Genomic DNA, 27111 nt, shown 5'->3' with positions numbered 1-27111 from the left:
GACATATTATAAGACACAGCGAATTCACGCTAACAATACTGGAAGGTGCAATCAGTGGACAACGGGCTCGTGGAAGACCCCGGCTACAATATTTGAAGCAGATAACCCGGTATCTTGGGGTCCAGAGCTATACCCAACTAAAACAGCTGGCTCTGGACAGACAAAGATGGAAAGCTGCCAACCAATCGGACGATTGAAGCAGAAGAAGAAGAAGGTATAAATTTCATCAAAATCGTTGGAGCCGTTTTCGAGAAAATCGCGAAAAACCCTGTTTTTGACAACATTTTCGCCATTTTAGCCGCCATCTTGAATTGCATTTGATCGAAATTTTTCGTGTCGGATCCTTATAGTGTAAGGACCTTAAGTTCCAAATTTCAAGTTATTCCGTTAATTGGGAGATGAGATATCGTGTACACAGACGCACATACACTCACACACACACACACCACACACACCACACACACACACACACACACACACACACACACACACACCACACACACACACACACACACACACACACCACACACACACACACACAACACACACACACACACACACAACACACACACACACACACACACACACCACACACACACACACACACACACACACACACACACACACACCTTGAAACGTATAGAAATTTACAAATTGGGGTAGCCTACCTTAATTTTTTTCGGAAAGCAATACTTTCCTTACCTATGGTAATAGGGCAAGGAAAGTAAAAACCAGGAAATTATAGTGATATGAGTTGTAAAAAATTATAAAGGCATTTTGATGTAAGAATCAACCATCATCATTTATTTGCTTCTTGATTTGTGCATTCAAGTTATAACCTTGTATAAAAGTAAATAACACTTACTATATATTCACTTTAGTTATGAATCACTGAATGGATTAAACTTATGAGCAAATAATTGAATTAAATAGTCACCTGGTAAGCAGTAGTAATTTTCTGAGTTTCCAAGTTGTTGGTGGTTTCTTTGACTTTGTGCAGGTAGTTATACATGTGGCCCACATTGGGCGATTCCGAGCTCAACAGTGGAGTGACCAGATTTTCCAGTTTCGAGCAAGCCAACGAATACCGGCATTGCACATCTTCGAATAAAGCTGATAGCACTTGGATTTGGTTCTGTGAATAAATATATGAATATGAAAATTAATTAATCATAGGAAATGAATCTGTAAGATATAGTAGAGCATATTCAAGTTTCATATCAAATATGAATCATACACTGGTCCAAGAAAACTCTTGTCAATAATAAAACCAATCTGAGTCATACAGTTTTAGAAAACGAATTATACTCAGCTAGCAAAGAGGTGACTAATCTATAAACTTAACATTATTGATACTTTTTTTAGAAATTCTTGACGTTTAGAAAAACGGATTCTTCACTAGATTTAATTAACTTTTTATATTAAGTTGAATTGTAAATATTTATTATTTTCTTTTTAGTACCAAGTTATGTTTCATTAGAACTCTTTCCCCACACACAGACTATGGGGGGAAATTTTTCAAGAGTTATATATTTTTTCATTTGTGTCTGTACTTAAATTGTGAATAAAACTTTTTTTGATTTGATGATTTGAATTAAACTCAGCAAAGAGGTGAATAATCTATAAACTGAACATTATTGATACTGTTTTTGGAACCATACTTCTTATACTTGATAGGGCTACTTTTTATAGAAATAGAAAGAAAAATGAGAATCTCAGTACCCTTTTTGAATATAAAATCACAACATCAATGTCTTGAAAAAGGCATCAATATCCGAAACATGTTGTGATTAAATATTCAAAAAGAGTACTGAGATTTTCATTTTTCTTTCTATTTCTTATACTTGAGTTTTTTAATCAGATGTTAAATTACAAGTACAAGAGTAAATAGATGATTTTAAGTTTCAAGTCCTATACTTCAAATCTCGAATACTATGGTGAGGTCCACGATTTATAATGACAGTGGAGAAAGATAGGAGAACAACGTCGCAGATTTTCTGTCTTTTCAATGCCTTCTATAGACGGTAGCTGATACAGGTTTATTGATTCAATATTAACTGCACATTCTCGTTTAAAATTATCAATTATATTTTATTAAGTAAGAAATTATATTTTTCAATAATTTCATAATGAATTTTCATAATTAAGATGAAATATTTTCTTAATTAATTATTAATTTTACATTGTTAAAAGACGATCTGGCAACAGATCAAAGCGAGAAAGAGGATAGCTATCCGCTTTGTTGAATGATAGACAAGGATAGAAATACCATTGCTAATCAATCACTTCCATTATAACGTGGACCTCACTATATAGTATGAAATTCTAATATGCATTTTAGAAATTGTCACCTGGTCATATGGGACATATATATGAATCATATATTTATTTATCTCATATTGATCAGGAATTTAGAGTTTTAAATTAAAAAAGTTTAATGAACAGTGTTTTTGTCTTTGAACAATCTTTGTCATCGACAGAAAGATTGTTTATTTCATTTGTTGTCAAAATTAATGTAGCTTCTCTTTTGTTTTTAATAACAAACGTGCCGCTTGTGCGACTGATAAAAATGTGTACTTGAAATGGCTTTCATGTTTGGCATTGACTGAGTTATATTTAATACCCAAAATTTTACTTTTGGTCAGAGTGTGTGAGCTCGTTCGATAGGACTGAAAGTTAAGTCCGGCTGATCCAGTGAAAAAGGCTAGATTTCGGTTCGTTTAATAATACAGTTATTCTGTCACAGATCGGGCAGTATAAAAATAATTGTATTGTTAAGGGAGACGGGCTCTGAGCCTATTCATTGGTTCAGTTAATATTTGTTACTTTTCAAAATACTAAAGTCGCGAAATACCAGTGGACGCCAAAGTGGGAAGCTATTTCAAAAAGGTAGGTGACTACTGAATCATTGTTCTTAAATTTTCATAGCCACAAACATTGAATCATCATTAGCAGCAAGCGAGTGTTTCCCCATTGATTAATATCAAATATTGTTCTATAATCAAATTAATCTTGTTTTGTTCAAATGTATATATGTTAAAGATTCATTAATCATAGTTTTTTCCCCTTACATATTTGGTGTAGGCACATCGTGCTTACATATTTGGTGGAGGCTTCTCCTGCCGTTCCACATCTTGCTTACATATTTTCATTACATATTTAATTCAAATCTGACGCTGTATTTTCACCTTCACTGTTTACACAAATCGCTGATTCACATTTTTTCTGTAATCAGTTCAATATACTATTTTCATGGCCTGGTTCTTGTTTATCGATAATTGATTCATTCATATTGTTAACAAAATTCTTAATATCGCATTTAATATTTTCCAATTTTCCAATTCTGTCGTTCCACAACTTGCTTACATATTTGGTGTAGGCATATCGTGCTTACATATTTGGTGGAGGCTTCTCCTGCCGTTCCACAACTTGCTTACATATTTGGTGGAGGCTCAAGGGTTTTTAGTCCAGCTTTAAAATTTGGACTTTTTCGGTTACCTCATTGAAGATTCAATTTTTGTGGTTGATTTTTTCATTATTAAATATATGTTTTTATTTCAGTAAAATTATGGGTGAAATAGTTGAGTTTAAACCTTATGGAGCTGTAGAAACAGCTTGTAGGATGAATTTCGAGGATTTAATGAATTGGAATACTGTAGAACAATAATGGATTACTAATAAAGGATTTTAACGAACGGATGTTGAATGATAATTATAATTGGACAGATTTTGAGATTCACGATATTTGAAGATTTACGATTATTGATTTGGAGATTTTGAATTGTAAAAGCTAAGGCAATTGAAGATTTTGTACGATTGCAAGATTTATTATCAATTCTTATTAGAAAGAATTAGATATTTATGATGAGATGAGAAATTAATGATTATTAAGATATGATTGAATAGGATAAATTCATTATTATTGAAGAGATTTTGAGATATGGAGAATTGATGATTATTGGAACCAAATTGGAAATTTTATTATTTATTATTGAATAGAATTGGATTGGAACAGATTAACAATGGAAAAACTTAGACCGTTACTATTACCGAAATTTTTTGATGGAAAAGATGAAGAATTTGACATTGATGATTTTTTCAACTATTTTGAAAAGGTTGCCTTGGCGAACGGTTGGGATGAAAAGGATAATTTATTATACTTGCGATTTTGTTTGAAAGGAAGTGCTGAGAAATATTTTGACGTTATTGAGAACGATTTGACTCGACAGGACAATTTTGTATATATGCCAGTGAAAGAAAAATTGGTTAATTTCTATCGATCTCCTCTCAAATCGTGGAAACTAGAAAAGGAATTAGATACTTGTAGCATGGAATTTGAAGAAGATGGTAGAGATTTTGTAGCACGAGTCTTATCCCTATGTAGAAAAGTAGATACAAATAAGCATGAATCTCGGATTATCTGGATAATTTAAGAGTTTTGTCTTCAAATATATTTGAAAGAATTATAATGTTATCAAATAGTAGTATTGCAGAATTGTTTAAAAATATTGAGAAATATGAATTATCATGTCAGTATTTGAATGAGTGGAAATTTGGACAGGTGCAAGTAAATAATGATAATATGGAACCAGAATTTGAAGAACTATTGGAAATCGGAAATGAGTTTGAAATTGAGAATTGTTTAGAAAATGCTATTATCTCTGATGATTTTGATTCTTGTAATTATTATGTTTCAAATGAAGTGGATGTATATTGTCATGTTAGTAACTTCGAGATTGAAAATGGGTTGGATGAAGTTCTTATTTGTAATGATTGTGATTTGAATGAGGAAGATAGGGAAATGATTAAGGAAGAGTTATCAGATTTATCGGTAAGTGATTTGGATTTCTCTTTTACGATTGATAACAGGCCGATTGAAAATTGTGTGAACTCTGAGATGCGTAATGATTGTGAATCTAGAGGAGTCAAGATGCATCAGAATGTTAGTCTCGTGAATAATAGGACTAATAGAAAAATAAGACGTAAGAAATGTAAAGTTTGTGATAAACATAATCATTTTACGCGGAATTGTTTTTACAACGTTAATTATGCTTATCGGGTTTATAAAAGGATGCATAGAAGGATGAAAAAGAAGGCTATGATATTAGAGTGCGTTCTTTTGATGGCAGAAAGTTTTCGGACAATGCTAGACGTAAGAAAGCATATTTTACTGATAGGACACAGGAGTTTAGTACTAGGCGTATTGATGAAAATGTTTTAGACGGCGGTCCATCAAATATTAATATTTCAAGGAATGAATTAGGAGGTTGTATAGTCACTGAATCAGGTTCTACTTTGGAAGGTGTTAGGCACAATGGAATATATGTTAGAAGAAAATATTCTAATACGGATGATAAGAAATATTCAATCTTCCATAAACACGAGATTGATCTTGGAGATATTAAAATGAATTATAGCCAGAAATGTGGATCAGCAAATGGTGTTGAACGAGAAATTTCGGACTCGTGTTAGAATTGGAAAATATTAAATGCGATATTAAGAATTTTGTTAACAATATGAATGAATCAATTATCGATAAACAAGAACCAGGCCATGAAAATAGTATATTGAACTGATTACAGAAAAAATGTGAATCAGCGATTTGTGTAAACAGTGAAGGTGAAAATACAGCGTCAGATTTGAATTAAATATGTAATGAAAATATGTAAGCAAGATGTGGAACGGCAGGAGAAGCCTCCACCAAATATGTAAGCACGATGTGCCTACACCAAATATGTAAGGGGGAAAAAACTATGATAGCAAGAAAAGAACAGAATAACTAGAAGTTTAATTAATGAATCTTTAACATATATACATTTGAACAAAACAAGATTAATTTGATTATAGAACAATATTTGATATTAATCAATGGGGAAACACTCGCTTGCTGCTAATGATGATTCAATGTTTGTGGCTATAAAAATTTAAGAACAATGATTCAGTAGTCACCTACCTTTTTGAAATAGCTTCCCACTTTGGCGTCCACTGGTATTTCGCGACTTTAGTATTTTGAAAAGTAACAAATATTAACTGAACCAATGAATAGGCTCAGAGCCCGTCTCCCTTAACAATACAATTATTTTTATACTGCCCGATCTGTGACAGAATAACTGTATTATTAAACGAACCGAAATCTAGCCTTTTTCACTGGATCAGCCGGACTTAACTTTCAGTCCTATCGAACGAGCTCACACACTCTGACCAAAAGTAAAATTTTGGGTATTAAATATAACTCAGTCAATGCCAAACATGAAAGCCATTTCAAGTACACATTTTTATCAGTCGCACAAGCGGCACGTTTGTTATTAAAAACAAAAGAGAAGCTACATTAATTTTGACAACAAATGAAATAAACAATCTTTCTGTCGATGACAAAGATTGTTCAAAGACAAAAACACTGTTCATTAAACTTTTTAATTTAAAACTCTAAATTCCTGATCAATATGAGATAAATATATGATTCATATATATGTCCCATATGACCCGGTGACAAAATTCAATTGAATTCATTTCTGTGAATATGATTTTTAATGAATAAATTGAATATCAATGAATACCTGTGTATTTTCCTCAGTCATGTTTTGGACTAGCGAAGTTTTCTCGGCATAATCTTCACCGGGGAGTAGGACCATGTGACCGAAAAACGATCCAATCGGTATTTTGCATTTAGTAGTGCTCATTCCGTACCTTCCAATTGTTGTTATCTGTAACGCATTCAATTACTGTAACATAAACTTACGATTCCATTGTAAAAAACAAAAACATGTAAAAAATTATAATATTATATTGTCAGAAGGCCACGGAGGCACGAGACATCGTCAACAAATGTACATTCAAAAATGAATAAACAATACCTGAATATTACCATATAGAAACAATAGCGTAAGTAGATATCCCATGGTATAGGGCGTTTATGTCGCAACTTTCACTGTTATCTCAAGCCGATAGTTCATGTAATTTTTTCCCGTGAAGCTGTGTGACACTGGTAGTCTCTCATATTGTGCCGTTCATACACTCTCACCCCAACAAAACAGTAAAATTCGACAATAATCGACAGTAATTGGCTTGAGATAACAGTAAAAGTTGCGACATAAACGCCCTATACCATAGGATATCTACTTACGCTATTGTTTCTCTATGATATTACATAATACATAGCATTCATAATACTCTACTCTACTACACGAAGATGAGTCAAGAAAAATTCATTTTCTCACATTAAATTCGTCCAGCATATAAAGTGGGCTTCGTACCAGCCAATCATGCACATTTGTCTTGATCTTGAATATATTGAGAGCTGCACTGTAAAGAGACTAGTTACTCTATTTTAGAGTAACTTATTGAAGAACTTTTGCCAACAATCTCGAAACTTTTCAATGAAAATCTCTGTTGAATTGTTTCTAGTGGTCTCTACTTTGATACCCATGAAGATTTTTCTTTGTGTCTATTGAAACAGAATATATAGATTAATTACTGTCAAAATATCTCAGCTGTGCTTCTAGTGGAGAAGATTGTTTTAATTTTCGGAACAAAATATTTCAAATTAATATTTATTTTACAGTTTTGAGTGGTAAGTAGAAGGAATTTTGTTATCAATTCGGATCTTAATCTTTCTAAAATAAAAATTAATTGTTTCAAGTGTTTGTGTTTTGTTTCAATGTGGAAGTTAGCAAAGAATTGAAAAGTTGCACATAACCTTCATTTGGACAATTTATTTTATGAAATTGGGATGAAAAGAAGTTTTGGACTGTAGTCTGTTTCTTTGTCCTTAAGTTGATTGTAAAATGTAAATGATGAATAAGTAAATAAAATTGTGTTATTTACAAACAGTGGCTGCATTGTTATTGAATCAGTTATTTTATTCGCTGAATGAGTGAATATACTCATTATTGAAAAATTACTGGCACGGTGCATACATAGAGGTTTCACTTATCTGTTATGACTTCTTTGGATTTGGAGTAGAGCACCAAGATCCACATTTGAATTTGATAAATTATAATATTATACTACCATAGATAATGAGAGACATGGACTAACCCTAATACAGGGACTAACCCGAAATCCAGGTGGCTCATATACTCATTAATATTGAAAAACGATTACCAAGGTACATAGAGATTACCCTTATCTGTTATGGCTTCTTTGGATTTGATGTAAGTACCAAAGTAGATATATTTTGTCGGTTCTGGGACAACGTGTGGCAGAATGCCCACGGGGTCAACGTGTGCCAGACTTCTCATAGGGTCAAGGTCAAGGTTAAAACTTTGAACACTCAAAAAAATTAATTAAAAACAAATAGAAGAAAAAATAAGGAAAATTAAAAAAAAAAGATAATTTCAATTTTTTTCAATTCATTTTTTATTCATTTATTTTTTTAGTGTTTGAAGTTTTGACCTTAAAGAAGGTCACTCTGGTGACTAGTTTTGACCCTATGAGAAGTCTGGCACACGTTGATCCAGTGTGCATTCTGGCACACGTTGTTCCAGAACCGACAAAATATATCTACTTACCGTGACCCACATTTATACAACCATCGAACGATGAGAGACCCGAACTAACCTTGATGTAGCGACAGACAGGCGGCGGCTGAATGTCGCTCATGACAAGCGTCTTGCTGGCGATGTCTGAGGCGACCACCAGCCGCTGAGCGTCGACCTCCTCCGACCGCGTCCAGATGTCGACCGACAACGATAACAGCTCGGGACAGGACGGCACGATCAGGTCGGTCAGCAGCACGACACAGCCCAGGTCCAGCACGACAAAGCGGCGAGCACCAGAGTGCATGCGCTCAATCACCAGCATCTGTTGCGCCGGCGCAGTCAGCAGCTGTTGCCAGCTCAATGGTCCGTCCTGACAAACAAACCAAATTACAATATAACACAGTTATATGATGATTTACAGAGTGATAAGTTGAAGATTAAGGTGATGATAAGCTACAGTTGCCAAACAAAATATTGTACTTTCAATGTGATTGACACAGTTATGTGCAAATAACGGTCAACATGATCGTAAACAATTTCAATGGTTGACAAATTGTATGCGAATAAACATTTTTTGTGCGAGAATTACTGATTATCAAAGGAAGCTAAGTTCAAATTTTAGTAGCAATAAAATTAATAATACTATTATTTCGTCACATTATACGTTTTAATCGTCGATGGTGTCGCTACCTTGTAGTACATGAAAAAAGGATTAAAAAAAAGTTCACGTCGTGACCACTAGCGCCCCTATCTTGAGCGTACAGAACTAAGAAACCAACAGAGTTGAAAGTTCGGTTTAAATTGGCACAACATTCCCTAATCCTATGGTTTATCTAGGCAATCTTTCTTTCTTTGTCGTGAGAGTGAATTATCTTTTGGCGCAACCCAAAACTGAAGCTGAAGCTATGGACATTGAATCCTGAAGTTTTTAGCTACTGAAATAGTAGGTTACATTTATATAAATGAATTAGAATTATTAAATAAGCTGCTTGGATGCCCATAATTACAAATTGATTTACATCAACAATATTTCTTACAAAAGATCCGTCACATCAGTTCAGTTGAGTGTATATTTTATTTTCATTATGTTAAGGGCCGGTTTCCGAGCTCGGGATTTGGCTAAGTTCTAGACTTTAAACAGCTGGAGTAAGAAAATTGGCTTTCCGAAACGGGGCGTAGTCGTAGTCATTGTCAAAGTCACGTTTGAATCAAATTTCAAAAAACTAGAAAATTAAACACAAAATAAAATAAAGAGAAAATAGGGAAGTGTAAAGTTTCAGATATTCTGAATTATTTAGAAATGTTTAAGTCAAGGAAAAACGTTTACAATTATTATAGAAATGAGAAAATGAAAACTGTGACTACGCCCCGTTTTGGAAAGCTAATTATATGACTCCAGCTGTTTAAAGTCTAGAACTTAGCTAAATCCCGAGCTCGGAAATCGGCCCTAAGTGTTGGACTCCATGCCATGCTATTGACTATGCTATGACTGTTTTCTGCCGCTGGAAACAGTTCAATGAAGATCCTACCAAACCAGGCTCTCAAATTATGCAGTCATGATGTTTATTTATAGCTCGTTTATGTTAGCATTCTCAAACGGCCAGCAGACTTGCAAATGAGTAGACAGTTTGCAAATGAGTTGGAGGTATCAGTACTACCAATATAAATAGGTCTGATAAGAGGTCCATGTTCCAAAAAGTACATTTCCATCAAAAAATTAGAACTCCGCAATTGGCATAATTCTAACGTCGACACCAAGAATATTGTACCATTCAATAAGTCATTCATCAACTCAAATTCTATAAAATTTTGATAAGAAACACCAAGAATATTGAAAATGTGCAAGACAAGCATTTGATACCAGAAACATTCGATAAATTTTCTTTTAAAACACATGAGAAAGAGTGATTACATACAATTTTGCTACATGTATAGAACAACAACGAACATATAAATGCAACATAAATATTGGCATACAAATGCAATCAACTAATAACATTTAAAATTGCAATCACCCAGATAAAAACTATAACCATGATAAGAATAATCAGTCTTCTACTTGAATATATTATCGCTATCACATAGAGCCTACTGAAATAGCAAGGTTTTAAATAAAACTTATTCAGAATAATGAGCATGACTAAACTAGCAAACACCATGTGACTGTTGGAAAAGAAATCCAATTCAATAAACCGTGTCAAATATTCAAAATACAGATAGGGTTTGTTGTATTTGAAATCGGTAAACTATCTAATTAATTATGTCAATGTGAAATCAGTGATAAGTTGTAGTAATTTCATGGCCTTTTATATTCTTATAGATTGATATCATATTTGAGCGTTTGGTTTATAATAATGCAATAAGTAATTTATCTTCATCGACGATGAGTTCTATCTAACTGGAACGTACATTCAAAACGTAACGGAAAAAATGAGTTTGAGAAACATTGATGTAGCACCACTAATTTCCCAACCAATAACAGCGAGCATCACAAAGCAACATTGGAATTGAAAGGTTCAAACATTCTCATTCAACGAATAAAAATTGTGAAATTGGTGGAGAATAGGCAAACACAATGAATATAAGTGATGGAATAAAATAAAAAAGGTGATTGCCAACAACACGAAAAACAAAAAGATTTCGACAAATATAAACAGCTTCGAAAATAAAAAAATATTCTTTGCAGAGATTTGAATAATTTTGTTTGTAGTAGCCTACTTTTCATTCTTCATTTTCATATCAGCATCTAGATATTTTTTATATACATCTACATTTTCATATCATCAGAGTTTTCTTCATTATTCTAATCTTATAACTTCAATCCAAGTTTTCCATCTTCGAATAACATTTTTTGTATCAAACTACAAATTCATTCAAATTAAATTGAAGTTATAAGAATTGTGTTATACATTACAGTAGAGCTCATTCTGTGCATCCTTGAAGAGTATAAATCAGAATAGATATGAGTACATAAAAATATGTATAAGAAAAATATAGCAAGGAATCATACATTCAAAAACAGAAGTAAACTCCTGAACATTATTGTCTATCATGTTATTGTACTATTATGAACACTGGCATTTATTGAAACTCTGCTACATGTTAATTTTCCAATCAATGTACTCTGTCAAAATTTGAATATAGCTATACCTGATACTCTTTCAAGTTTAATTCAGTTTCTTCTCAAGTAGATGAAATTCGGCATATTCTCCAAAACGATAAACATTCCAAGATTAATTTCTTATACACAAACCCTCACCACTCACAGAACCTACACTATCTAACTGAATATTCTATCATTTTTCCAGAATAATTTACACATTGTACTTCTCTCTGAATACATATTTAATCGGTTATCCATAATTTTTTTCTCAAATAATCGCATTTCCACAAAGCTTGTAACCGAAATTAAAAAAGAACTCAAGGAACCAAAATAAATATGAAGCTAACAACAAAATGAGAGATGAAACATGAGAGGTGATGAGAGGATCAAAACAATCCACAACGATACTTGGACAACAAAAACTTTCAATCAGGTGTGTGATGGAACAACCAAAGAGAGAGAAAATAGTTGAGAAATGGTGGGAAGGAAATGAGAGCGGGTCACCTTGGCTGGGACGCTTTGTGGCTTAGCGGAGTGGCTAGATGAAGTACAGCCACCACTACTAGACGCAGTACAGTCACTGCCGAAAGTCACCGAAGTCGCAGCCGCAGACGACGACGACTTAAGCACGCTTTCTAGCATTTCCTTCTTATAAATGCTCTTAGCCATCTTCAGACTGACCAACACGTCTCTCAAATTTTTCATCTTGGCACTTCCAATCTTCCCTTTCAAGTGTTTCAACTCTTCCTCGGCCTTCGTTTAGTGAGAAAGAAAAATAGCAAACAAGCGTTTAGTAGACACTACAATCACCAACTTTCATTCCAAACATCAGCAAACATTTCAAACTTTATCATCCGACATTAACACGTGGACAATATTTGAGGTTAACACCAATAATAATGGAGAGGAACAAGTCCTAACTCCGCGCAATAAAGAATATTTTCATTTCATTGTTCAGAATTGGATAACTCAATAACTGCTATTCATGAATGCTTGGTAGAGCCAAGCATAGTCAACTATGTCTGTGGTATATGTTGTCAATCTACCTTATACAGTATCAAATAAATATTCTACAAAAACTATTATTCTATATGATTCTACATTTAATACAAGATCCGAGAATATGCTTATAGACGAAACAGCATTATGTATGATATTGCATGTCTGATTCAAAAGTAGAGGTGAATGATTTTGTATCAACTTTTGAAGAATTGTGTATTGTTGAAAGTGACAATTATATCTTCAGCAGAAAAAACAGTTAGTTATTTAAGATACCAATAACGAAGATGGTGATTTGTACAGGCTGAATAAGGTGATTGCAAGATCCTACTTGACTTTAATAAAATATTGAAGTGATATTGGAACTAAGATAGTGAGGAGCTACATATAATTACTGAGTTTCTAATGTATGAAAGATGTGTTCAGAGAAATAATTTGATAAATTTCAAAACGATACCTCTGTTGAATCGAGACAAATATTATATTCAACTATTAAAAGTGCTTGGAGAACTGAGATATATACGTTTAAACAAACGTTAACCCTACAAAGTCTAGTTCAATGAAAAATGTGTACTATAGCAAAGCTTTATGAACATTGTCAATAATATTAACAAAACTGTAAGTACATATCTTAAAAACTAGCTACCATTAAATTCGAGATGACAGCTTTAGCGACCAAAATTTGCTTGGGAAAACTATGAAAACTGAATAAGAGTTGCCTTAATATTATTGGTAAAATTACTCAAATTGTCTATCGTAAAAGTTTTTATAATTCGACTGACAAACTGAGAAATATTTCTCACAGAAATGAATAATTATATAATATTTTTCCAAGCATTTAGACCTCGACTGATAATTTAATCCCTTTCTACACGGCATTTAATTGCTATTATTTTGATGAATGAATAACTGAACGTTACAACTTTGTGGTGCATCTAAAACTCTGCTAGGATGAAGACGTTACTAGCATGCACCGTTCTAAAGTTAACTAACTGATGATGAAAAACTACATTCGATGTCTACGGTGCAAAATAACTCACTAATTGGTTCAATACATTAGCAGTAGTAATTATTTGGTTTTGGAAACGAAATCTTAGAATTGTTGACAAACTTTGGGTGACTAAGTTATCTATTTACAGCACGATAAAAACCCAGAAGAATAAAATTTACGGAGAGAGTTTCAAGTTTAAAAAAGAATGTTGATGCTTACCAACTCGTTGATGGCCTTATTAGTTTCAGAGGCAGCCAAGTGGAACGGCTGCGCTTCGTATAGATTGCCCCACGGGTTGCTCATTCCAACTGCAAATAAAGCATCAAGTTAGAGACGAATTATAATTCAATTAAATTTTTATGACCATTTTATAGAGCTAATAATTGTTCAGTGAATCATCAAATCATTTATATAAAAAATAATATTCTAGAAATGAATAAAATTAAATTCAAAATTCTTCAAACTACAAGTGATAATTTATGAAAAATGAATTTATCTCCTTAGCATAGCTGGAATAGACTACTATTTGTTCGCTAGCAATGAGTTGTAATTATGTGAATTGAATATAGTTGGCAATATATTACAAACCAAAATTTTTCATCACATAATACATAAATTAATTTCTGATTGTTCCAATATTCTTCAAATATACGAGCAAAATTTAAATAATATTCGAAATAAATTCAGTACATAATTGAACAACACTATTTTTGCGAAGTATAATAAAGACATGTTTCTGTAGTGGTGGACCTTCATTTCGAACTTAGCAATTTGCACTAGGTGAGAGCGTAAACTACTTACCAGATTCCATTTTCTCGAGTTTGGTTCCGTCGCTGGTCGAGTGGCAGGTGAAGTGCAAAGGCTCCACTTCTAGCAGACCCTTCATGTACAGATTCGAGGTCAGGCCTTTCAGTTTGGCCAGGTTGTGGTACAAGTTCGGCTTCCCACTTTCACTCTGATTGTTTCCATTTCCTGCCACAAGAGACATTTGTAAAAAATTCAAGGAATTTACTTGAGAATAAAACGTTTCTTAAAGGCAGTTTTCGAATTGTTAAATATGAATTACTAATATGAAAAACTAATTTCAAGAGCTACGAGTGGAAACTTCATTGGAAAATATAAAAATTACTTTTCTATCATTCTTCAAAACTCAACAAATTTTCCTGACTAAGGTTACAGCAAATCTAAGGTTTAGGTGAGCTTGGGGTAACGCACGACGTTATGGTCCCTGGCTGCCACTTGATCCAATGAAAACCAGGGGCCATATCGTGGTGCGGTACCCTGAGTATCGCACCCTAATTTCAAGACATACTAATTTTTTATCCTTCTCATAGACTAACATTATTTTTTTCGTCTGATGTTTTTTTTTCTCTAATGTTGTTACAAAGTTATTAGAGAAAGCTAGATAAGCTGAAACATTTTTCTTGTATGGAAATTTCAGTTTTTGGTAATCACAGTCACTGTGATTTTTTGACAGAATTGCGTTTTTTCAAAACAAAGAAATGTTTCATCTAGGATAGCGTTGTAATTTTGTTTATTCTTTATTGATTCATACAATGAGTACATTATCAAAATGATAGGGAGAGAAAAAATAAGGTAACCTAGTGCTAATCCTCTCCCAAATTTAGATAAGGTACACATAGTCCGAAATAGGTCAAGTCTTGTAGTTGTTCATTTCACAAAATTTTCAGATTTTTAAATTTTGATGCTTCAGAACCAAAGGAGAGAAAAATTAAGAGCATAGGAGAAAAATTTAACATTATTATCACTAAAATAGGAAATATTCACATATTGAAGAAATAATTTTCAAGGAGCAAAATCACAAACTTAATTCTCTTAGAACAGAAACATCAAACAAGATAGTATATTGCAAAGATTAAAATTTTCACCGATAAATATCAAGGCAAATATTGATGAAACTATTGAAATAACATCTCTTATCCTGGTAGTGTTTTCGCTGGTTGATTGAACTCACCGAAAATCGGCAACAGCTCCCTGAGATCGATGGGCTCGTTGGCGGCCGCAGAGGAGGAGGAGGCTCCACCCAGGCTACCACCCACCCCCACTCCTCCCGCCCATGCTAGCTCCTGGGCGACCAAGCTGGCATACGTCACTGGCATCGACGAGAACTTGGCCGGAACCGGCGGCTCTATGTCGAACAGTTCCGCCTCCAGCGGTGTGCCATACAGGCCAAACCTAACAACAATACAATCATTTATACATTTTATTTATTTAATCATTCAGAATTTCCACAATTTCACAACACAACTTTCACAATTTTCTAATGTATGCCCGCACATTCTAGTGAAGCGATGGCAACAAATACGTAAATGGGCGTTTACATTAGTCAAGTTTACTAGAATTCAAGTTTTCTTGACGTTCGTGTAAAATGAATGTATTTTGCATACTTCAAATTTAGAAGTTTACAAGAACAGAAACTTGAATCCACTATGTCTATGTGAACCCTTCTTCTAGTTTTGATAATTCAAGTAGAACATGTTTGACTTTTAGATTCTACTTGAATCTTGAAGGTACAATCCAACCTACAAATGGGAGAATGAGATAAAAACAGTTGTCAGTCAGTGTAGAAAGTTTAATAAATGGGAGAATGAGATAAAAACAGTTGTCAGTCAGTGTAGAAAGTTTAAAAACAACTAAATAAGAACGTAGATGAAGAAGAAAACTTAGAGATTTATAAAATTTTTACTTCATAATTATACATTTCAAGGTTATGAAAACTTGACTTCAAGTTTTTAAAATCAACCACTCAACTCAAACATTTTAAAAAAACTTGAATTCAAGGACACTTGAACAATGTAAACGCTGACAATGTTTCAGTTACGGGTGATGATTAAATTTTTTACTTTCCTTGCCCTACTACCATAGGTAAGGAAAGTATTGCTTTCCAAAAAAAATTAAGGTACCCCAATTTCAAGTTTTCTATACGTTTCAAGGTCCCCTGAGTCCAAAAACATGATTTTTGGGTGTTGGTCTGTGTGTGTGTGTGTGTGTGTGTGTGTGTGTGTATGTGTGAATGTGTGTATGTGTGTATGTCTGTGAACACGATAACTCCATTCCTAATTACCGATTGACTTGAAATTTCACAACAAACTATCTATAACAATAGATCAAAATTCCTGATTCAACACTGACCTAGACCGAAGCAGCAGATAGCTAGGATTCTGCCTGATCTTGAGGTGCCTGGCCACTTTGCTGAGCAGCATGAGCGAGCGATAGGAGGCCTTGAGCGCCGAGTTGGGATCGGCGGCTATCATCCTGGCGAGGCAGTGGAAGAACCAGCGCATGGCGCCGGCCGACCAGCTCTGCAGAATAGAGTTCAGGCTCTCCAGGAACACCTCCACAAGGCTGCGGTTGAAGTCTTTCAGGGAGTTGTCTTCTAGGTTTTTCACACCGCTGCGAACGGAAAGAAAGTATGTCAATAATTATTGATGAGTGAAAATAATTGAATATAAATACCTTTCAAAAAAAGCTTTATTCACAGTTTTATGTCAGTAGAATGCGATGAATTTCAATAATTATAATAATAATAATAAATACAATACAATAAAGACTAGAAGTTTTTTTCAATCTCTTTCTTCTGATATCGATGAAATCTACTAAATAATCTTCAAAATCAATGAGAATTACTGAACAATCTCAGAGAAGCGGCCTTGAATAATTTTGAAGATAACAAAAATTTTATTTTCAATGAATATGATACAACTTAGTTTAGGAAAGCCTTTTCAATTCTTCACGACTATGAATAGAAGTAAATTTCTTCTATTGAATAAAAATAACTGACTTCTGTTCATGCAGTTTGTAACTATCGCATGTATCAATATTTAAATTGAAATGAAATTTCAAATTTATATATTTCACACTCATCAGTACATATACATAAATCAAACAAAGCTCAACATGACAATACAATCCAACCAAAGTGTAATAATGATAAACGGTAAGTGAAAAACCACTAGCATAAGATGACTTTTGTTCGCCAGTGGGAGTGAAAAAAAATGTGGGAGTGGGAAATGAAAAAAAGTATTATTTGTAATGAATCAGTATGGAATTTGAATTGAGTGATATATTAAAAATGTGGGAGTGGGGAATGAAAAAAAGTATTATTTGAAATGAATCAGTATGGAATTTGAATTGAGTGATATATTACTAATAATTATTGTAGTAACTGAATAGAATACCCTGTAATTAGAACTAATAAATAAAAATTGAAATTCAAATAATAAGTTTTTCTGTTATTCAATGTTGGTTATTAAATAATTAGGACAAAATATTATAAGAACTACTAGCTCATTGAAATATTGTCAAGAAAAACTAGTTCCGATTGTTACATCATAAACAACACCTAGTAAACTACTCTCTCATAACAGTATTTCCATAAAAAATATTAATTATTAATAGTGACAATTTTAATGAGTCTTCCTATTACTAAATATCAGATACTGTACTACAGAATGACAGTGGTATCACCATCTGCACTACTACACAGGAAGATCATATTTCGACAGTTTCAAGTCATCTTTAGTGAAATTCACTGAAGAAGTGAATTACGTGAGAAATCACGTAAGTTACGTGAATCAGTGTTACGTGAATCTATAATCAGTCTTACGTGAATCTTACTATACATTGTATTTCATTAGATTTAAAGTGACGATACTACATATTACAAATTACCATCTTATCATAGATATCACTATAGAACACTATAGTCATGTCTCAATCCAAAATTCTTGAAAATTACAGAATGATACAACAGATTACTAATTACGATCTCAACTCAAAATACTTGAAAATGGCAGAATTGTTGCACTCACTCGCTGCAGATGGTAAACAGCTTGACACACTTCTGCGCGGTGGAGCGACCGCCCTGCACAAAGCATGTCTGAATGAGGACATGTTGGTAGGCCTGTATGAGCTTGACAAACTCGAGCTGCAGCCGATGCCAGCTGGGCTCACAACAGCGCAGGCGCCCCAGCCGGATGACCGCGATCCAGTTGAGGATGTCCAGTGCGATGCTCTGCTCCACGCGACCCCTGTCACCGTTATCGCTAGACGACGACGCAAAGATCACGTCCAACAGTTTCTCCACGAATGTGTTCGATTCTAGCATCGCGTACCGTTCCAGTCTGCCAACAAAAATTGAAATTGTCAAATACACATGTAATTTACTAATATACAAACATTTCGTTTTTTAGTTTGGTTCCATTTTCGTCAAAAAACACTACAAAATCTTGCTACAAATGCTTGGTAGTATTTGACATGTCAACATATATCCGAAGATAAAATTACACTCACTCTGAGTGAACAGAATCGTAACATACAAAAGAAGGCGTAAGGTTTAAGGAAATTAAAGTTTGCAATTTAGCTTGGGCAATTACATTTCAGCAAGTCAATGTCCAGCTGAGAAATGGCTTATGAAAGCTCCACACATTTGAGAAATGTCACGATATTCTCCAGAAAGGCTTCAAGTTAACTTCAATATTATAACTTTAGTAAGTACAGTTTTAATACGTATTCGAATACCGATTACAGTTCAAGCTGACTGATTCCAGTAAACTTGATTAAGAACGCTTCAAAAATCATATCTGAATGCGGCCCTTAGAGAACGATAACAAATTACTTTCACAGTAATAAGTTTCGTAAACACAATTATTAGTAGGCTACAATAATAAGGATATTGAGAAAGAAATTCATACAACCATGACATTTTTGATTATAACAAGTAATCTTCCAAGCTTGATTTCTTATACTTTTAAGCGACGATATTATTGTCTATTGGTTGGAATATATATTTGTATACAATCTTATTGCATTTCAAGCTCAATAGAATAAGGTTATCCTTACCTCTCATTAGGAATTTCAGTTTGTTTAGCTTTTCTAATAGTAATGGACACTTCGTGTATCCAGTCACAGCCCACGTATTCGACCTTCCTAGATGCGTTAGTCAGTCTTTCAACAATGCTGTCAGGAGTGGAGTTCGCCATATTTGACATGTCCCAGCTGAAGTTCGGATCCACTTTTGCCTTTTTGCCTGACGCTTGTCCCTGAAAATAGAAGAAAATTCAACAAAATCAGTAGATCACAAGTATGTGAAAAATTAGAGATAAAACCGGTGAAAATGTACAACATAGCAATTAACACCAATTCTATCACCACTATCAGAATGATTAACATTTTCTCATAAATTTGCTTATTTTAAGCTTTATAATTTTTCGAAAAACAATTATGTGAATTCTTGAAAACATGGGTAGAATAAAAATGTGTTGAATGTGTATAATACTAGTTCAGAACATGTGCAATAATAATGTTTTTTAGGATAAATAGCTTTGTGATATGGGCCAAATTCACTCTAGTGTATTAAAGTGATAGTACAAACCTATTACTTTTTAAATGAAATAGAGCTTTGCATTATCATTCCAATAATCATCATTTTAATAATTCCAAGCTTGAAGCATTTACTCAAGAATTACTATCCTTCAAATGATACCACTATGATTAATGAATAATGTACAGTTCTTCAGACATCTACAAAAATCTCACATTTGAAATATACTATTTTCAATACAATACAAAATTCATCCAACTCAGTTTATAGACAAGGATTAAATGGCTAATAAAGCAAAGAGGTAACAGATATTTTAGCCACATCTGTCCTATTTTTAAAATCTTTTCAACTGTTCAAGTCTTAATAAATTTAAACAGTTTATTAAGAGTCTATTAATAGACTGTTAATAGATAGACTTTAATAGACTTTTAATTAATAGACTGTTTAAGTCTATGAATAGTCTTAATAGACAGCGATGGCACATCGCTGCCATTTGATGTACCATTCATTTGCAATTTACTTGGAAGTAAAATTAGAGTAAACTTTCGAGTAATACGATATAGCATAATAGGATATAACGATAAAAGATATAAGGATGAGGGATATACGGATTTAAATGATAAGGATGAGTGTCAAGAAGATTATTTTCAATTGAACTTACGGCAGCAGGATCAGCCAGTGACTTCATGTGTACGAGCAGTGTGCGACTGCGCACTCTGAATAGCTTAACACTGGAGAATGTGATGGTACCGCCCTGCTCGGTCAAGTCCAGGCAGGAGGCCAGGTTAATTGGCCCGGCCAGCACCTCCATGTTGTGCGTCTCCAGGTACTCTTCGTTCGTTACTGGGTTCTCTTGCAAGCCTGCACAAGACAACAATTATCAAAAATAATATATTTATAATCAACAAGTTTATTATATTATGTATAGTATATTGAAGCTGAATAATGACTACAGAGTTGAAAATAAATCAATATAACACCATAACTATTCGAATTTGCACTATAGATAGATTGATGGACTTATTTTCCTTATTAAGGGCGGAATTAGGACTCCAGGTACTCTCTGCCACACAACTCTTAAATAGATGGGTCAATAATCAATTTTCTATCAATTGTTAAGATTGATGTTTATTCTAGTTTATGATACAAATTTAATAATCTCAAGTGTTGAAAAAAAACAAAAGTTCAAATTATATGTAATTTCACCCTCAAACACTATTCATTAATTTAAAAAAGATTCAATAGTAGCCAACATTACAGTACTTCAACGTTTCCATTAAACATGCCCCAGAATTTTCAACAGACCAGAACATCATTTAATAGGATGAAACTTTACCGGTTATTGTTCTACAGATAGAACAATATATATATTTATTGTTTAAATAGAATAATCTATCAATTACTATGAAATATTAATTCTCTTACAAAATTATTATCTTCATGGCGACCATATATTAAATACTCGTCATTCGAGCAAATCAATAGTAATGCATTAAACAGCAAAACTCAAAAAGCTCTTAGCTATAGTGATATTCACTTTATAATGCCAGCATTATTCATCAATGTCATTGATACTTCCCATTCACCAAATGCTGAAGTTTCAAGTTATTACTTTCCTTGCCCTATTACCACAGGCAAGGAAAGCATTGCTTTCCAAAAAAATTAAGGTACCCTAATTTCAAGTTTTCTGTAAGTTTCAAGGTCCCCTGAGTCCAAAAACATGATTTTTGGGTATTGGTCTGTGTGTTTGTATGTGGGTGGGTGTGTGTGTGTGTATGTGTGTGTGTGTGTGTGTGTGTGTGTGTGTGGTGTGTGTGTGTGTGTGTGTGTGTGTGTGTGTCTGTGTCTGTGAACACGATAACTCCATTCCTAATCAACCGATTGACTTGAAATTTTAAACTTAAGGTCCTTATAACATGAAGATCCGACAATAAGAAATTCAATAAATTCAATTCAAGATGGCGGAAAAATGCGGATAATGACTAAAAAACATGTTTACACAGTTTTCTCAAAAACGGCTCTAGCGATTTTCTTCAAATTTATACCCTGGATAGCTATTCAGGGCTATAAGCCCTATCAACTGACATGCTTCTCATTCCTGAGAAAATTGCAGGAGCTCCGTAATATTCTTGAGAAAAATGGATTTTGTTAGATTTCTATCACGATTTTCTCAAAAATTACTTGACCGATTTTTTTCAAATTCATTCAAATTTATCAGCTCTATCAACTAGCATGAGTCTCCTTCCTGAGAAACTAACAGAGGATCCATCCCATCCTTGAGAAATGATCTTCGTAACCTCCTTCTCGTGCATGAGGTTGGTAGGTAGAGCAGTTCTTCAAAAGAACACAGTCAAGATATTTTATATGTAGAACAGCTGTTTTGACGACTTTTTAAAAATCATCAAATTTTACATTAATTTACACAAGGAAAAATGTACTCTGAAAACAATATACGATAGTATGATCGTAGTTCAATATAGCCGCCAATCGCCATTGTGTTATTCCCCTAAATTATTCTCGTCCAAGAATGAGGTTTAGGCTCAACTCACACTTAGGCGACTCAGGTCGTAAAGAGACTCGACTCTAGTGGAAAGCATGTGTTTCCAAATGGTGACACTTAGACCAGTCGATTCTAGTCTCCGCGACTGTCACCATTTGAAAATACAGTTTCTTACTGTATTTATGAGCCTTACAGTTCAATGAGCAAGGAAAGTTATATGAGTGTACCACACCAGATTTTTTGGAATGAAACTAAAGACAAAGAATATGCAATATATTGTCTAATTATCTGTTGTATTGTTTATTCTATTCTTAATATTCTGATAAAAGAGTTCAATTTGAAGCTTTTTTCACTTGTTTTATTTCATTTTGACAGTTCATTATATTGGTAAAATATCTAGAATATCTAACATTCTATAGTACTCAACAAAAATAATAATTATCCATATGAAACCGATTTTACCTTTCTTGGAGTCGGTGTTGAGGTTGAAATCGACAGTGGCGTCGGGGGCAGGAGGAGAGGCGGTGGCAGCAGACCGGCTGTGGCGTCCGATTGCGGTGGCGTTCTGCTTGAGCAGAGTGACCTCGATTTGTGGCGGTGTGGCGCAGTGCGAGTGAAGCGTGAACTTGACGTCAACATGGCCGATGCACGCGCTCTGCGGCAGGGTCATCTCCAACACGTGCTCGTCCCAGGTCGAACTGACAAACAATCAAGAAAGTAGCAAAAGTAAAGCAGACTTTTAGCATCTATCAACAATAGTGTGGTAGTTCCATATCAAACTACCGACGACACAATCACAACCAATCTTTAGGCCTGGTTGTACAAAAGCCTGTTTAATTTTAATCATGATTAAATGCCTCGAAAACCAATCAGAAAGTCTTTTTGTAACAGGAGGCTACTCTGATTGGTTCTCGTGGTATTTAATCACGATTAAAATTCTAAAGGCTTTTCTGCAACAAGGCTTTAGAATTTTAGAATCAATTAACAATAAGTGTAGTCCTATGTATAACTGCGAACAAAACCATTTGAAAATTCTAAATTTTCCCTCTACATCTGTAGAATATTCTATAAATTGATCATCCGTTTTGTTTTCATGAACAATAAACAATTTGATAACTCAACTGGAGACATGAATTTCAAATGAATAGCTATGCATAATCTAATTTCCTTCAAATCCACAATAGAAATGAACTAAAGCCCCACAGAAAACTTATGTTGAATGTAACTTTATATAACAAAAAACAGAAGAGATAGAAAAGAATTAGAACTAATAAAAATAATAAGGATGAAAATGAGAATACAGTAGTAGAATACGAATGAGAGGAAGCGGAAAGAAGAAAGTGGATAAGGAAGTAGTAAGAAACTAATGAGAGGAAAAGTAGTAATAAGAAGACAGAATTAACAAAACATAACAGGACAAGGAAAAAAAATTAGGATAAGAAGGGGGGGAGAAGAATCTAGGATAAGAAAAATCGTATGAGAAAAGTAATAAGAAAAAAGAAAATAGAATAGAAAACAATGAACATAAGTACAGTGTCGTACGATGTAGATGAAATATAAGTTGTACCTAGATGAAAAAGAATACCGAAAATAGTTAAAAAATTATATAACAAATAAGCAGAATGAAAAAAAAAAGAAATGGAGGAGAACGGAGAATCAGAACTATAACCAGAATGGCAAAATTTTACAAGTGTTATGAGAGGAAAACCATCAAGGCAAGGCGGAGTTAGATGTGAAAAGAGAGGGATGGAGTTTGAAAGGGAATAAACAAGATTAACAATGTGTTGACGACTAGAAAATAAAAGGGAGAGAGGAAATAAAGTGGGTTAATTATAACAGAGGAGTAAAGAAACAACAGGACGAAGTAGCCGCAGAGAAGAATCGGTGGTAGATGCGGAGGAGGAAGAGGAGGGAGATGATTAGGAGGAGGAGGAGGAGGGGGAGGGGTAGGAGGAGGAAAGAAATAAAATAGTGAAGTGAAAGTAAGCAAGATAGAAAAATTCTAAGACTGACTTGTCATGCTGCAGCCGCCAGGACCGAGTGTGGTGAACTTCGTCGGCATGCTGCAGATGCTGGGGATGACGGCGCTGTTTCTGGGCCTGCATGAGCTCAGTCCAGCAGGCGGGCACAGTGGCCGCATAGCATGGGCTCAGGTTCTCGAACTGGGTCAACTCGTACAGCAGCCGTAGTTCGCGCAGCTGCCACGGCGTAGCACACGTCGCTAGCATCTTGTCACTAAGCACAATGCAACACAATCATCAGTCAACATGCATTTAGTAAACTATCTAAAACACAATCTAGTAAAAAGTGATAAGTAAACATAATGAATAATCTACAGTGAAATAATACATTATTAAGTCAGTAGACATTATAGGAAAGCAATGTTGCAAATTTATAAATAAATGAAGAGATTTCCCGTTTCCGCCGCCTTCTTTAGTACATGTCTGTGATTCAAGTTATCCCGTTTTATAAGATATAACATTGATTCTCTTGTTAATGATGATCGATTCTGTATCAAATATTCTATTCATCAAGAATATCTTGATACAGATATAGTCTACAGATTACAGAATCTTTACAATAAAAACTTAATCGTCCATTAAAACAAAATTATCATTTCAAACGATGAGTAATATTTATTTATCTCATTCATTAAATCAAAGTGTATAGAGACAGCTCAACAGGAAAAAACTACTTCCAATCTAAAGCAACATGTATATTGTCTGAACAGTTCATAAAAAATAATGACACAGATAGCATCTTATCAAAGTCCAACAAATTACACTGTTTCATTGAATCATCATAAACGTTCACACAAACAAAATATATGTATTACTTTCGAGAGCTTGATAATTGCGTATCTTGAAATAAGAGCCACTAAAACTCTTGTGCATGAAGTGATTAAGTTAGTATTAGAATAATAATAATAGTAGAATATTAGTGAGAAGTAATGAAGAAATACAAGTGATGATAAGGAGGCCTGATAGAATCTCGAACTAGAATCCTGTGATAATGTAGTTCGATTTTCACCTGATAAAAGACAATATCAAATTTTTGTTGTTTAGGAATGCATAACAGTTTAAATGCATTAACCAATACGTGATCAGTAACCCCCAAAACGTACTCAGGAGCAAGAGCAACGAGCAACTAATATTTTTAATAAGCAAGGCAACTATTTTTCATAAATAATAATAATAATAATAATTATTATTATTATTATTATTATTATTATTATTATTAACGAAAATCCCAATTGAATGCATTGTACTTACTTGGGTTTCTGAGGAGACGAGCTCTGATCCATGGACAAAGAGCTGGCTTCGTCTTGCTTTCTATCGTCACTATCTTTCATCGAAAAGAAATGCAAATCTCCGTCAGCAGTAGAAACACATAGACGTTCTAGACCTGAAAATAGACCAACTCTGTGTTACCAGGAAACTTATGTAAAGATAACATAAATATAGTCATACGGAAGCCAATTACTAAACGTTGATTAGGAGATCTGAAATCAGATCATTACTAACAATAAAATAACTAAGAGTAAACTGAATGTCTCAATGTTTATTGAACAATAATCAATGAAATGAATTTTTAAATCCAATATTTATTGTTTTTTCCATACAAATAGAAAAAAGTAGAAGAGTGATTTTTCTCTTAAGAGAAGTACAAATTTTCCTGTAACTACAAGAACAATAGGCGTGTTACATGATAAATGATAATTGTCACCACTATATTGTGTTTCATTCTTATCATAAACTCATGGTATTTTCCGATAGCAAAAGAATTAAAACTATCTATCTGTGAATAAATTGAATTGAATTGAGATAGTCGACAACTGTTATGATAATGCTATACATCAGATTGCCGAAATTCCTAATGCATTGGAAGCCTCAAGAACGGAGAAAAAAAGGATGTCCTCCAAGACAATGGGAGCAAAAATGCAGAGCTCCATGGCATCAAAACAACTGACTCCTGCAGATGAGCAAGATATAGGGAATTTGGAACTATTTGAATAGACGTTTGGGAAAGGGACAGTACTGGGCTTAGCCTGTTGACCTATTCCTTATCATTCATTTGATTAGTTTTTTTCAATGTAGAAATAAATGAATGAATAAAATAGCGGTTGGGACGCTAGAAACAGTCCGAGAACGGCTTAATTCTTCATACACAACGGTTATTTGACGGTGGGTGTGATTGGGGATCCTACTCAAATTGAAAATACTACATGTTCTTTAATATTACTTTAAAAATCTGGTCGCCATCTTGGATCCGCCATTTTTAATGCAACTTTATTTTTTTAAATAGGGAGGTGGTCATGCGATACATGAATTCGATACGAAATTTCAAGAAAAAATGAATGGCGAAAGCCGCACATCGATATTTCAAACAGTTTAAAAGATATTCACATTATTAATCAATACCACTCATGTATTTCATTTCTGATTTGCATGGTATTGATTAATGATGTGAATATCTTCCAAACGGTTTGAGATATCGATGTGCGGTTTTCGCCATTCATTTTTTCTTGAAATTCCTTATCGAATTCATGTATCGCATGACCACCTTCCTATTAAAAAAATAAAGTTGTATTCAAAATGGCGGATCCAAGATGGCGGACCAAATTTTCAAAGTCATAGTAAAGTAGTTTTTTTCAATTTGAGTAGGATCCCCAATCACACCTATCGTCAAATTACC

At 33.8% G+C, this 27111-nt stretch overlaps 1 protein-coding gene across 5 annotated transcripts in view; it reads right to left on the bottom strand.

Annotated features, from left to right (window-relative positions):
- The window catches only part of LOC111054334 (baculoviral IAP repeat-containing protein 6), a 101690-nt gene extending 75845 nt beyond the window's left edge, over positions 1 to 25845 (bottom strand). For all 5 annotated transcript variants that reach the window (XM_039426096.1, XM_039426098.1, XM_039426095.1 and 2 more), the window contains exons 1-13: positions 25689 to 25845; positions 24430 to 24651; positions 22879 to 23114; positions 20578 to 20777; positions 19436 to 19635; positions 18406 to 18717; positions 16727 to 16987; positions 15549 to 15769; positions 14375 to 14545; positions 13793 to 13881; positions 8560 to 8850; positions 6558 to 6704; positions 938 to 1135 (exon numbers count right to left, since the gene is read on the bottom strand). In XM_039426096.1, the coding sequence (XP_039282030.1) occupies positions 938 to 1135; positions 6558 to 6704; positions 8560 to 8850; positions 13793 to 13881; positions 14375 to 14545; positions 15549 to 15769; positions 16727 to 16987; positions 18406 to 18717; positions 19436 to 19635; positions 20578 to 20777; positions 22879 to 23114; positions 24430 to 24651; positions 25689 to 25768 (2628 nt within the window). In that variant the 5' untranslated portion in view covers positions 25769 to 25845. The remainder of the gene's footprint in view (positions 1 to 937; positions 1136 to 6557; positions 6705 to 8559; positions 8851 to 13792; positions 13882 to 14374; positions 14546 to 15548; positions 15770 to 16726; positions 16988 to 18405; positions 18718 to 19435; positions 19636 to 20577; positions 20778 to 22878; positions 23115 to 24429; positions 24652 to 25688) is intronic.
- Positions 25846 to 27111: the final 1266 nt, after the last annotated feature.

This window comes from Nilaparvata lugens, chromosome 4, assembly GCF_014356525.2.
Source record: "Nilaparvata lugens isolate BPH chromosome 4, ASM1435652v1, whole genome shotgun sequence".
Classification (NCBI taxonomy): domain Eukaryota; kingdom Metazoa; phylum Arthropoda; class Insecta; order Hemiptera; family Delphacidae; genus Nilaparvata; species Nilaparvata lugens.
The sequence above is the reverse complement of the archived record's forward strand: the minus strand, read 5'-3'. Positions and strand labels throughout refer to the sequence as shown.